Genomic DNA, 14,580 nt, shown 5'->3' on the forward strand with positions numbered 1-14,580 from the left:
GCTGAGAGCTGCTCATGTTCAACAGCTCTGCTGCCTTTCCTCAGCAGCACCAAACCTTGCTGGGCAGGGCTCTGCAGCTGCTCTGAGGGACATGTGAAAATCTTGGCAGAATCACCACCCCATCATCACCTCAGTCCTGCTTGTTCCTTCATTCCACCTCAGCAGCAAGAAGTGACATCCCTGAGCCTCCTGGGTTTGATTTTAATCCCTGGCTGAGGACAGACATGTCTAACACCATAGTCAGGAGCTGCTGGGACAGTGCTGACCCACCAGCCCAGCACACCATGCAATGGGATCATAGAATCTCAGAATGGTTTGGGTTGGAAGGGACCTGAAAGTTCTTCTCATTCCACTCACGGACACCTTCCCCTACCCCAGGCTGCCCCAAGGCTGTCCAGCCTGGCCTTGGGCACCCCCAGGGATAGGGAAGCCACAACTTCTCTGGGCAACCTGTGCCAGGGCATCCACACCCTCACAGCCAAGAATTTCTTCCCAACATCTGATCTAAATCTGCCCATTTTCATCATGAAGCCCTTCCCCTTTTCCTATCACTGCAAGAATTCCCTATCCAGCCCTTCCTAGGCTTCCTGAGGCAGAAGAAGCCAGCAGAGCAACACAGCCCCTGCTGAAACACCACAGGGTGCTCTGGGCTGTCACCTGAGCTCTGTGAGCACACCTGGCTGGGGCACCCCAAGGAAGCCCAGGATGAGCCTTCATCTGCTGTGGGACCTGTGGGATGTTTGCACATCCCCATGAGCAGTGCTGGACTCATGAACAGTTCTGGCAAGCTCAGAGCCAGAGCTGGGGCAGACAGATGCTCTTCATCTGCAGAGCAGGGAGGACTTCCAGAGCAAGGAAAATGATGGCTGAACACCTTTCTTTGGGTAGACAGACTAAAAGGAGAGTGAGGCTTGACTTGAACCTCTAACAGGGCTCTTCCACAATATTCCAGGTGGGGACAAACTCATAAAATCTAGGTGCAAAATCTAAAATTCATACCTGTTGGCACTGCTGGCAGTGAGCAGCTGTAGTGCACAGCTGGTTTAGAAGGTGAAGCACTTCCAAAACACCTGCTTCAAGGGGGAGATGCCAAGCTTTCCATGTCAAAAAATCCCTTCAACACCCCCTTTAAGGGTCCAACCAACCCCTCCCCAGGGAGATGAATGAACTTGATGCACCATGAATGGAAAATAATTCTGATTTTTAACATGGAGGGAGGATCACTCAGTTTCTTGGTCATGACTGGGAAGAGAGAGGCAGTTCCAGACAGAACATGGGCCAGTGGCTGGGGGAGGGCAAGTGCAGGCTCTGGAGAGAGGGGGACTGCAGAGGGAAGCAGCTGAACATCCCCACCAGAGTCCTGGGACAATCCCAGCATGGGAACCACACCTCCCCAGCTCCCTCAGTGGCAAGGAAAAGCCTCTGGGCATTTACCTAAGCCCATGTAGGCAGCTAGGGCAGCTGGGCAGGTGGCAGTGCTCACACAGCTCACACAAATGCTGATTTATACTCTGAGGAATGGAAGGGTGTGAAATACCTGAGTTCTTTCGGATTTACTCGAGATCACAAACTCCCCAGATTGCAGTCCCTGGTCAGCACTAAAATCCAGCCTAACTGAGGCAGTGTGATGTACCCAGGATTATGCTGGAACACTTTAAATCTGCCTTGATACAGTGTGTAAATTTTATTGTCTTCACATCAGGCACCAATGTTTTCTCTTGGTCTTAAATAGGTCATTTAACACAAAAAAACTCCAAAGAACTAAATGGCCTGGAGCTCTCCAGGATGGAGAGCATTTACAATTTATACCAATTTCTATTCCCTGCTCAGCAGATGGAGCAGAGATGGGCAGAGCAGGGGTTACATTCCACCCAGAAATCCTTAAAGGACACAGACATGCTTTTCTCCAGGCTATCACTGACTTTGTACCTTCTCCACAATTTCTGCAGCTGTCCTTTTAGTGGTCTCCAGGTTCTCCACCAATTCTGTGTCTTCCAGGAAATTCCCAGATGCTGATGACAGCCGAGAGAGCAAGTTGTCCTCCAACGTTTTCAAGGTGATCTTGAATCCATTCTGTTGCTTTGTGAGATCTGACTGCAAATAATAAATTCAGGAAGTCTTAGCCATAAAGGATGTGGTAAAGGAAGGATTAATCACCTTCACGTGGGAACAGGCTTCCCACTGACAATTGCCATAGTCCAGTGGTGCTGATTCCTGCTCTCTGCAACTCCTGGGAATGGACAGAGTTCTGGGATCTGGGATCACTCCTTATGCAACAAGCTAGCAGCTCAGAGAAACCTGGAAGAGCACAGAAAGCACCAGAACTGAGCCACTTTGCTAGAAATGTAGGAAAATGCTGGAAATGATCAGGAAGAAAAGACCTTTATCCCCATCTCAAACACATATCCTGTGTCCTTGTACCTCATTTCTTGGGGTCAAGTCAGCCTGGAGGGTCTTTGCTGCTCCTCACTCCCCCTGCTGAAGCTCTGCTCTCACCTCCCCACCCCACAGCAGTCACACAGCAATGGGGAACACGGGGTTAAAACCTGATGGCAAAACCAGCAGTGAAGTCCCTTGGGTACCAATGTGAGTACAGGGAAACCTCAGGCTCAAAGCTGAGGGCAAAGCCACGGCCTCTCCTGTCAAGGTCCCACTGGCACCAGCGGCTTACTGGGCTAAAGCTGGACCTGACAAAGATGGGCAGGCCAGTACAAGTCTCCTGTGACACAGGCAGGTTTCTGAATGAAGAGCAAACCCTTCCCAAGTCCCTGAAGTGCCCTCTCCATGCTCTGCAGGCACAGTCCCACCTCCTGAGCCCTGCAGGAACACCAGTCCTGAGCATTGCTCTCACCCGGCTCCTTTCTGAGCTGCTCCTCCAGGCCAGGCTTGCTCCCCTGAGATGTGATTGCCCTGTTCTGTGTGTTTGCTCAGAGAAAACTCCTGGCTCGTGGGTTTATTGTGGCATTCCACAATATGTGCCTATTGTGAGCACTTATTTTTAGAGTTCTCACAGAAAATACCCTGTGGGAAAGCTCTGATTGGGATGCTGGACTAAGCCTGGTGAAGTCAGTGCTAACACCTGCTATGGAAAATACTGCTGGGTGACACTCAGTTCAAACCTCAGACTGTGTTAGGTGACACAAACCAAACACAAACAAGGAACTTGCAGAGTGTTTTACAGCCCTGCAAAACCCAGCAGCTCTAAAACAGCAGGAGTGGGGCATGTGGAGCTGAGACAAGTCCTGGGCAACTGGCATGTGGCAGACTCAGTGCCACAAGCCAAGGATCTAATGCTCCAAAGAGAGTTTTGGGAAAATGTGTCCCCCTGTAGGGTATGGAGGGGCTCAGGAAGGAGAAATGTGAAACCCTATGCCTCCCCCAATCCCACCATGCAGAAGAGAGCCTGTAGGATTTGCTCTGTTGTCAGGTTTTCCAGCAGATTGAGGGATTTTCTCATTAATAACTCATCTTTCAACACATGGGCTGAAATTCCATGCACAGCCTCATTCCATGTTAACAGCAGCTCTGCTGAGCAGGCACTGAAGTGTGTCTGCTTTGGTATTTCAGCAGGAAAGGGCTGTTTTAAAGCTAGGTTTTACACACAGGAACTTGCTCCTGGTGGTGGTGAATATTTCACAAGCCTTGAACCAGAAAACTAATGTGGCTAATTGTGTGCATTCCTGTCATTCAAGCATAGCATGTCTTGAAAAATGACATTTTGCAAGCTCTTCTTGCAGACCATAGACTGTGAGCCCTGGAGTTATTAATGAGGAGGGGGTGGATTTTTGTTCCAATTGCCCATGATCCCCACACAGGTACTGGGAGCACCCTCAGATGCCCAGAGTGGGTGTCCCCAGCACCTGTGGGTGCTGCAGCCTCATCCTGCCGTAGCTTGCAGCACAGCAAGGTCATCATTCCTTATTTCTGCAGTGCAGCTCATTAGCTCATAGAGAAAAGTGCTGCTTCTGGGAAATAAGTAACTCCCAGAGTAACTTCCAAACCTCATTCCATGGGGAAAAAAAGTTCATCAGAGCTCCAGGCCAGCTCTGCAGGATTCACTGCCAGAGCCTCCCGAGCTCAGCCACAGCAGCCACTTTTCTTTCTTTTCCTTTCCCTTCTGCTGGTTTTGTTATTTTCACAGCACAAATGTGGAGGGGTGGGGGTGGGAGTGGTGTGGAAATTCCCCGTGTTTTCACAGAATCCTAAAATGTTTTGGGTTGGAAGGGACTTTAATACCATGGTGTTCCACCCCTGCCATGGCAGGGACACCTCCCACTGTCCCAGGCTGCTCCATGTCCCATCCAGCCTGGCCTTGGCCACTGCCAGGGATGGAACAGCCAAAGTTGCTCTGGGCACCCTGTGCCAGGGCCTCCCCACCCTCGCAGAGAAGAATTTCTTCTCAATACCTGACCCTGCAAAGCTCCTGAGGAACAACCTCAACTCTCCATGACAGCCTGACAGCACAGGGATTTCCCACTTCACCTCTGAATCAGCACAGCAAGCCCCCAACTCACGGCTTATCCACCCACAGCTTGGGACACAGACACCAAAATATCCTTCCTAAGGCTGCTCCCCGCACTATACACAAGGAATTAGAGGCAAATAGCAACTGAGACATTTCAGCCAAACAGAGAAGTTTGGAGAAGGTGGGAGGTACCTGAAACCAGCCCTGAGGATACAACAGGACTGTGGCAGTGCCACCAGCACAGGGACCACAGTCATCCTCAGCACAGGGCATTGCAGAGAAAACCAGTGAAAGGGTTTGCAGTGAGCTGGGAGAGAAGGTCCTGCTTGCCTTGACCTAACATGGTTTGTAAGGAGGGACAGAAAGATAAACTGGAAATGAGTGAAGAAAAAGATTTTGAAAGCAGACTGTGTTGAGAAAACATTTTTAAAGGTGTTACCAGAATTGGATTAATCACAGCTGCTTGCTGAATTGGATTAGGTTATCAGCAATAAATTCTGGGCTCCACATGCAAGGTGTGTTTGAGCTCAGTAATCTTTGTGCAGTGCTTTAGGAATCATCTCCCTTGCCCTCAAACCTTCCCTGGACACCAAATACCTTCAGTCCCAGGATGGAGAGGAAGGACTAACACACACCTGCAGAGCTGACCTGTCTTTTGGAGAATCCCAGATTCCACTCTGGGCCTCCAAGGAGCTCCAGACACAGCCCTGGGGTGCAATACAGGATGTAACCAGCAGTGTGTATTCTATCACCAGCTGTTAAACCAGCTGGGGCAGTTTTCTTTACCTTTCCACAGCCCATCCTCCCTCCAGGAGATCTCTCCTGTTAATGGCCATTGAGTCCCAGTGCATGACTGATAAAATTCCATCATCCCATTGGGAGATACTCCACCCAGGGGGAAGAGCCAAACATTTCCTACTCAGATAAAATCTGAGATTTGGAACATCAGAGCAGCCTTTTCCACTGGATTCCAGAGAAAAACTGAACCTTTCCACATCATCACTGGACCTTTGGAGGGAAACTGCACCTTGTACAGGAGCACTGCTCCAACTGAGCCACATCTGTCACTGCAGGAGGATGCAGCCACCATGGAATGGGACTGCTGCCAACACCCTGCCTGACAGGGTGTCAGCTTAGATTCTGACTCTGGCAGTGTTTTGGGGTTTTTTGTAATACTGTATTTCTATCTTAATTGTCATGGTAAAGAACTGTTATTCCTATTCCCATATCTTTGCCTGAGAGCCCCTTAATTTCAAAATCATAATAATTTGGAGGGAGGGGGTTTGCATTTTCAAGAAAGGCTCTTGCCTTTCTTAGCAGACACCAAGACATGGGGGCAGAAGATGCAGAGCCCCTGGTTACAGGTGGCACTGCCAGCCCCTCACTGTGCCCAAGGAGACACAGTTCTGCTTTAAATCCAACAGGGACAAGGGTTTTATGTCCTCCATCCAGCAGAACATCTGGAGTTCCAGGCTGGTTTTCTCCTCCCTGAGGCAGCAGGGCTGCAGCAGGATGGAGCTGGGTGAGGAGAGGCTCTGGTGTTCTCTCACTGGAGAGAAATAATTCGATATTCTTACAGCTAAGGAGAATGGGACATCCCATTCTCACATCCCACAGGAATTGTGCTGGGGGCACTGAGCAAGGCTTTGTGTCCCTCGTGGCACCAGCACAGCACCCCTGGCTCCCACATTAATCAGCTCATTTTGTATTTTTGATGCCATCTTTTGGCTCATTAGCACATGAGCCTCGATGCTTCATTAAGGCTGCCCAGCTAAGGACCTTCAGAACCTCATTAAATGGAAAGACTCTTACAGAACTGGCCTGACTGAACACATGCAGTAAATTTATTCCCATTCTCAGAAAATATTTAGGATTATTCATATTTGTTCCACTGTTAAAGGTGTCATCAGAAGGGAGGATTTTCTTTCTAAAATTACCTTGAAATTAAAACCATACTTATTAAGAGAGAGAGAGAGAGAAAAATATTTTGGGCTGCTACAAAGTGGGAGGAAGAATCAGAAGAGAAAAATATCATTGCCAGCCTCACAATATTTACAGAGAGAATTCTTTACCACAAATGCTGAAAATTAAGTGAGATTAATCCTCTTCAAAATTTAAATTGGTGAAGTCCAGAAAAAAACTGAGGAAATTAGAAACTCAGCTTTCAGTCACAAGAGGAGGAAAAAAATAAAGAGAATTCTGGGAGAAAAACCTTGAAAATTAAGTACAAGGGTTCTCAAAATACCAAGAAAAGGGAAGGCTGAAGGAAAAGAAACTCTCAATGTTTGTCATACAAGGGAAATCTGATTTTGTGAGGAGCTCAGTAATGTCTGCAAGCTGGTGAAATGCTGTTTTGTTAAAAATGAAATAAAAATGAAAAATAGCAAAACTTAAAATAAATATAAATAAAAATGAAATATGATAATGATGATTGTAGCACTTGCTCTCAGTGTAAACTCCTTGGTGCTGATCTTCAGCTCCTCCAGGTCAGACCTCTCAGTGTAAACCAAGAATAATAATAACAATAACACTATTAATAACAATAGCAATAATTATAATAATAATTATAACAACAATAGTTATAGTAATTATTATAGTTATATAATATATAAAATTATATATTATATAACTATAGTGTAGTAACGATGCTACTGATGATTTCTCCTTGCTCTCTGTGACAATTCCCAGGTACTGACCTTCAGCTCCTCCTGGTCTGGCCTCTCAATGTAAACCAACAACAATAATAAAACAATATCAACAACAACAAAACCAACAACAACAACTATTATTATTATTATTATTATTATTATTTAGTATTAGTATTGCCAGGTCTGACCTTCAGCTCCTCCAGGTCTAGGTGTAGACCAACAACAATATTAATAACAATATTAATCATATAATTATAATAATTAAATTATAAGTCTAATAATGATGCTACTGATGATTTCTACTTTTTCCCAGTGACAATTCCCAAATGCTTACCTTCAGCTCCTTCAGGTCTGAGCTCTCAGTGTAAATCAACAACAATAGTAATAACAATATCAACAACAACAAAACCAACAACAACTATTATTATTATTATTATTATTATTATTATTATTATTATTATTATTATTATTATTATTATTATTATTATTATTATTATTATTATTATTATTTTTCTGACCTTCAGCTCCTCCAGGTCTGGCCTCTCCAGGCGCACCACAGCCCCCAGCAGCTGCTCCTCGAGGCCGTGGCGGGTGACAGAGAAGTCGATGAGGGTGCACTGCGCCTGCAGCTCGGGCTGGAAGTGTGGGTTTGCCAGCTTGCTGTGCAGGATCAGACGGAAGGCAGGGTGCAAGGCACACTCCTTGTCCCCAATCTTGATGTACCTGGAATTTTGGCCAAAGGAGCATCAGGCAGGAGCTGACAGCACAGGACAGGGGCAGCTCCAGCTACTCAGCACTCCTCACAGAAATCGTTATTGAAGCAAAGTGTTTCATACTGGACACACTTAAATCACTTCTGATTTGAGGGGAAACCCCCAAAGAGTCTCTCCTGAATTTTAGATCCTGTTTAAGGAGGCTCAGATTTTCCACAGTGGCACAACCAGTCCAATCATGAACTCTCCTGGCTCTGGGCAGAGGCTGAATTCCACGAAAAACTAGTGTAGCAGGGAGGAAAAGCCTCTCAGCCTCAAGCTTTTTCACTGGTCAGAGCAAAAATTACCCAGAGTATTGGTTCTGACCAGGCCAGCTCTGAAGCCACATGTGGAGAGTGGTGGCTGCCATTCCCAGGAGGTGACATCAGCCAGGAAAACTCAGCATCCTCCTGCTCTGCACTGCTGACACGAAGTCTAAAGCTCACAGAGACCCCAGGAAATTACATTCTCTGAGCCCAAGTTTAGCCCAGCCCAGAAATCCAGCCATGCCCTGGGTTGTATCCAAAGCTGTGGGCAGCAGGGCCAGGAGGGGATTCTGTCCCTGGAACAGGACCCAGTTCTGGTGTCCCCAGCATAAGAAGGACAAGGAACTGTTGGAACAATCCCAGAGCAGACCTGAAGTTGATAAAGGGACTGGAGCAGCTCCCCTGTGGAGCCAGGCTGGGAGAGCTGGGATTGTCCAGCCTGGACAGGAGAAGGTTGTGTGGAGACCTCAGAGCCCCTGCCAGGGTCTGGAGGGGCTGCAGGAAATGGGAGAGGGACCTGATCAGGGATGGAGTGACAGCACAAGGGGGAATGGGCTCAGACTGACAGAGAGTGGGTTTAGATGAGATGTTAGAAAGAAATCCTTCCCTGGGAGGGTGGTGATGCCCTGGCAGCTGTGGCTGCCCCTGGATCCCTGGCAGTGCCCAAGGCCAGGGTGGTCACTGGGTGTTGGAGCAGCCTGGGACAGTGGGAGGTGTCCCTGCCATGGCAGGGGTGGCACTGGATGATGTTTAAAGTCCCTCCCAACCCAAACCATTTTATAATTCTATATTAACAAAGCCCATGGGAACCAGAATCAAAGAGAAACTAGAAATGTTTTCAGGAGTGCACTGGGACTGTTGTGGGAATGGTGATGTTCTCAAGGGAATTTGAATTCACTTCCCAGTCCAACATCACTCACTGGGTGCCCTCTTGGCCTTCTCAACTGATTTTGGAGCTGCAAATCCCCCAGTACAGGCAGCTCACAGAAGAGATCCTGCCAGACCCCACAGCAAAACCATTCTTGCTCTGGCACTGGCAGCATCTGCCTGGAGGCTGGGCTAAGGGCATGGAAACATGAAACCCAGGGACTTTCTGTGTGATTTATGGCTTTTTTCCCCCTTTGTTAGCAAAGAGATGGCTTCACAGGGAGTTTTGAGAGCAGAGATGCACAAAAGGGGATGCCTGAGTGTTCCACTGGAGGGGATTTGCTGCCCTCCCTGCTGCACCCCCCTCTCAACATCCTCCAGATATTTCAATCCTGCACTGGGACCAACCCTGCCCCTCCATCCTGCAGCCAAACCCATGCTCAGCCACCCTTCCCAGGATGTTTTCCCCAGCAAACTTTGCAGACAGCTTGCCTTGCCCACCAGTTTACAACAGCCTGGGATGGTTCAGGTAAGCAGGGAAATAATCCTCAAGGAACTTAAGGGAAAAGAACTCCCTGGCTGCCTCTCTTGCTGACCTCCTCTTGGCTGGAGGTGACCAGCAGCTGCCATGAAAACTTGACCTCATTAAAAAAACACTTGATATCCTTGATGCTGAAACCTGTAGCTGCATTTCTGAACACTGTGCAGTGTTTGCTAAAATTCAAGGTTACTTTTACTTCACAACAGCAGCAGCTATTTTGGTAATAATTTGGTGTCAGAACAGCCAATTACAGACCCCAAGGTCAGTGTACAATGGGAGAATTACAGTTCTCTCTTTTACACGAGGTTTGAATGATGCTGTGAAATGAAATGAGAAATCCAAGTTGATTTCCAAGCCATCCTATGTCTGGATTACCTGTGATTGCCTGATTTAAAACGCCCTCACTGCTGAAGGCAGGATGTGAATGCTGCTGGATGTGAACACCCACAGTCTGAGAGCAGGAACAGAGAGCACAACACATCCACACTTGTCCCCAAACCCCCCAAGCTCACCTGCCTTTCTTGATTGTTTCTCGCCCCAGTAATGGCCCCAGCACTGGATCCACGGATTCCTCCAGGTTCTCAATCAAAACCACGTCTCCAGCAGCCAGGGCTTGTTCCAGTGTGTCCAGATACCTGTGAGAAACAGCACTGGTGCCTCCTGCAGCAGGGAGTGACACTGTCAGTGAGGAGGGGACAGAGGGGACACTCACTGCAGTGGCAGCTACAGGCAGCATTTGGACAGAGACACAGGGGTAGGGAGGTGTGAGTGCCTGGGGCAGAAAGAGGAAGATGCCCCAGAGTGAGGAATGAGGCCCCAGACCTTCCAAGGACAAGAGTGACCACCAAGTCTGTGCCAGAAGAGTATGGGCAGCCGTGAGCAAAGCTGGAACAGCCTGGAGTTACTCTCAGCACATTGTTTCCTCCAGAGCCCACTGGTGCACTTCATCTTAAAGCAAGGATGAAGAGCAGCTCCCAGCTCTGTTTTACCAGGGTTTAGGGTCATGCTCAGGACAACTTCTTTCCTCACAAGGAAATGGAACCCTGTGTCCAGTGCCTAACTGTGGAACAGGGATGCTCAGCTCTGGGATGTCCCCGCCAGGAAGGGCAGGAAAAAGTCCCTGAGCTGTGCCCTTCACAGCTGCTCTGCACTTCCCTCAACTCCTCTGCCAAGAGGGGAGCAGGACCCTGGGCAGGAGGGGAGGATGCTCCAGGCACTTCACCATCAGGGTTACGCTGAATCCCCTCCACTAACTCCCCTGCTCAAAATTTCTACTCCTCATTTAAGCCAGAGAGCTTGGGGGCTCAAGAGGTGACAGAAGGATCTGAAACAAAAGTTCAGAGTGACTTTTAGGCTGGACCTTTAGAGGAATACACTGACCCAGTGCAACCCCCACCCCTGATGAGCAGTTTTTCTGAGTCCAGGGGTATTTTACACAAAGAAAGTGAGAGGGAATGACAGAGCTGCCTCCAGAGCTGCTCACACAGCCCTTCCTGAAGGTGGGCCCTCTGTGTGGGTTTAGACCTCTTCCAGCAGTTGAAAACCAAAAGTTCCATTTCCCAGTGGATGAAACATTCCCTGAATTACTGTAATGGAGCTGTGATGATGCTTTTAGTCCACAGCTCTGAGACATAACAGCAAAATACTAAATTCTCCTCTTTAAAGCCCCTGCCAGCCCAAAGTGTGACTGGGGAGGGGGAAAAGGGACACTGCATTGGCACAGCAGGGATGTTACAGGGCCTGTTCCTCTGGTTCCATCCTGCAGGTTCACATTTAGGGGCCTCTTCTGGGATCCTTGCTGTTCCACAGAGATCTTTGAGTAATTGCAAGACATGGTAGCCAAGGTGGCTGGAAAACAGAAATTTGCTGTTGTGAAAAATGATCCCACGTGAGATCAGATCCAGAAACTCACTGTTGTTTTCTCTGAAGAAAGCAGAGGAGGCACGAGCAAAACAATATGGGTAACCTCAGAGGAGGAAACTGGGCATCTCAAAATCTCTGGGAAATTGGAAGCACCAGGCCTGGGTCACTCTTGCCTATTGCTCTGTATTTGGGAAACAACCCCTGTGCTCTCATATATCTGTAGGAATCCCACTCAGGCTGCTCCACCCCAGCTGGGGCTCCCCACGAGCAGTGAGTGCAAGGTGCCACAGCAGAAAACCAATCTGTGTGACTGCAGATGAGAGCCAGGGGTGGAAAGGCCTTCCCATGGAAGACTGATCCAGATCCATGCAGGGGTGCTGCAATGAGAATGTCCAGCTGGTGGGAGCAGCCTCAGCCCAGCTGTTCTACAGGACATGGTGACCTGTTCATACCAAAGCCCTCCCTTTCTCCAAAAGGTAGGAAACCTCCTGGTCATCCTTCTGGATGAAATTAAACCAGGACATGACACCCACAATGAGACCCATGGAGTATGACACAGTTCTACACAGCCCTGTTGTCCAGAGCAGCTGTGGCTCCCCTGGAACCCTGGAAATGTCCAAATCCAGGTTTGATCAGGCTTGAAGCAACCTGGGATGGTGGAATGGGATGATCTTTGAGGTCTCTTCCAACCCAAGCCAGTCTAGGATTCTGTGATACTCATACTCAGCCTCAGTTCACTGCTCACTCCATCCCCAGCTTCAGAGGAGTTTCTATGGTAACTGAGCCAAGCACTAAACAGAGCCTTGATTTAATGAGAAATCTGTCATTTGGGTAATGAACAAGCTGACAACGTGAGCAAATACAGGCAGTTTTCCCTCAGTGTGGCAGCCCCAGACGGAGCTGAGTGCCCACTGCAGGGAATAAATTCCCAAACGCAAATTCTTCTCTACGGGGTGTCCACCCAGTTGGTGATGTTTGTCTTGATGTGTGTCTAACCAGTTGCCCATAACTGCTTGTGTTGACTATTTGTTGTTAATGCTTTATGTCTTTGTGAATTGTTTGTGAGCTGTTTGTCCCTTCTCCCATCCCAGTACCCACTCTGTATCCATGCCCTCCTCCACTGCCCCCTCCAAAATGGTGAGTGACAGCAAGTGCTCATGGGAACCATTCAGTGGTAAAAACCCCTAAAAACAACGAGCCAACATAACATCTAAGACTAAAAATGGTACACCCAGGTGGGGAAAACAGTGGAGAAGATGAAATCACCAACCAGAGCTTCTTTGCCTTGTCGCCATGACCTCAACAGCACTCGGTCAGCATGACACCCCTAGACCAAGAGCCAGCAATGGCTTTTCTAAGGACTCCCATGAAGTTGGAAGCCCCAGCTCTGTTGAGAGACAAAGCTGATCTCCATCTCCTCCTCCTCCGCATTTCCCAGCAGGAGCAGTGGCAGTGTGTGTGACTCCTCAGGTTCCCCACCCAAAGCTGACCTTCAATAAAGGCCTTAAAAAGGAGCGGTTCTGCTGGCCCATTCATTTCACCCGCTGCTCACCCAGCACCGCGGGCAGGCCCAGCCCAGCTCAGCGGGTGAGAAGGACGCTTTACCCCTTGTGCCCAGCCCAGCCCAGCAGGTGAGAAGGATGCTTTACCCCTTGTGCCCTGCGCGGATCACGCGGAGCCTGTCGCCATGGCTGGATTTGATCCATCGGCTGCCCTGCAGCTGGGGGTCCACCAGGAGGGGCCAGCGCTCGCAGCTGCCCAGGATGGCGGCGCTCTCGGTGGAGGTGCGGTCCGAGGGCAGGCCCTGGTTCTGCCACGCTGCCACGGCCGCCGCGTCCGCCAGCACCCACAGCGGGTCCAGGCTCGGCCTCACGGGGATGGGCACCTGGAGGCACATACACAGGCCTCCTGTCATTCCAAGGAAAGCTGGCTTCATTAAGAAGTGGGAGGTTATGGTTATGTGTGTCAGCAGCAGTGTGGGCAGGACGTTTGGGGGAAATTTTGCTGCTCTGCCCCTGTGCTCAGGTGAGACCTCACCTGCAGAGCTGCCCCAGCACAGCAGGGACCTGGAGCTGCTGGAGAGAGCCAGAGAAGGCCATGGAGATGCTCCAAGGGCTGGAGCCCCTCTGGAGCCAGGCTGGGAGAGCTGAGGGTGCTCACCTGGAGAGGAGAAATCTCCAGGGAGAGCTCAGAGCCTCTTCCAGGGCCTAAAGGGGCTCCAGGAGAGCTGGAGAGGGACTGGGGACAGGGGATGGAGGGACAGGACACAGGGAATGTCTTCCACTGCCAGAGGGCAGGGCTGGATGGGATATTGGGAAGGAATTTCTGGTTGTGAGGGTGGGCAGGCCCTGGCACAGGGTGCCCAGAGCAGTTGTGGCTGCCCCTGGATCCCTGGAAGGGGATGTTCAATGATCATAAAGGGAGCTCAGAGTGTTCAGGGCCTGGTTGGTTAGGGTGTAGTGGAAGGTGTTCCTGCCCTGGCAAGGGGGTTGGAATGAGATGATTTTAAAACACAAAGCATTCTGTGATTCCATGATTTATCAGCAATTGCCCATTCCATGGGGTATGTGCAGTCTGGTTTTCCCAATCCTGTTGTGAACAAACACAACCTGTACAAACAATCCCAGGGATTTTGCCCCCAGCAGCCCAGCCCCATTGGCTGGGGTCACTCCCTGCTCTGTTCAGCTCCCCAAGACAGTTTGGAAGGACAGAATTAACCCTGTCCTAAGGCTGCTCTTTTGTTACAAATCAGCACCAGTAGCTCCAGAAACACTTCTCTGACAGGGGAGTTCATTTCTGGGTGTGACAACCAGAGTTACCTGTGCCCGGTGTCTGTGCAGAATGGGCCTTTAATTTCCATTGGAATTACAGGCACTTCCTTGACATCTCTAAGCACATTCAGGCCATTTTTTGAAACCACATCTTAACTAAGGTTCTGTCTAAGTGTTAAGAAATGCAGAATGAAGTTCTCCTCTCTCAGCCTAACGAACTGTCTGCTTTGGTCAGCCCTTTGATTTGGGCATCTCTGGGACCTTATTTAAAAGCTTGTTGGCACCATTTATATGGGGAACCTGTTAAAATTAGTGAAATATTAAACAAGTTTCAAGCACAATGATCTCCATCTGGTCCTAACAGCAAGACATGGGTAAAACCAGCTGAGAGGCATGGCCAGCAGGAC

The 14,580-nt window shown here is 49.2% G+C and overlaps 1 protein-coding gene across 2 annotated transcripts in view; it reads right to left on the bottom strand.

Moving 5' to 3' along the window:
* The window catches only part of DNAH9 (dynein axonemal heavy chain 9), a 152,691-nt gene that overhangs the window by 55,760 nt on the left and 82,351 nt on the right, over nucleotides 1-14,580 (bottom strand). For both annotated transcript variants that reach the window (XM_042779855.1, XM_033076654.2), the window contains exons 44-47: nucleotides 13,052-13,287; nucleotides 10,052-10,174; nucleotides 7,632-7,836; nucleotides 1,930-2,094 (exon numbers count right to left, since the gene is read on the bottom strand). In XM_042779855.1, coding sequence (XP_042635789.1) covers nucleotides 1,930-2,094; nucleotides 7,632-7,836; nucleotides 10,052-10,174; nucleotides 13,052-13,287 — 729 coding nt within the window. The remainder of the gene's footprint in view (nucleotides 1-1,929; nucleotides 2,095-7,631; nucleotides 7,837-10,051; nucleotides 10,175-13,051; nucleotides 13,288-14,580) is intronic.

The sequence above is a fragment of the Catharus ustulatus genome, chromosome 20 (assembly GCF_009819885.2).
Source record: "Catharus ustulatus isolate bCatUst1 chromosome 20, bCatUst1.pri.v2, whole genome shotgun sequence".
Classification (NCBI taxonomy): Eukaryota; Metazoa; Chordata; class Aves; order Passeriformes; family Turdidae; genus Catharus; species Catharus ustulatus.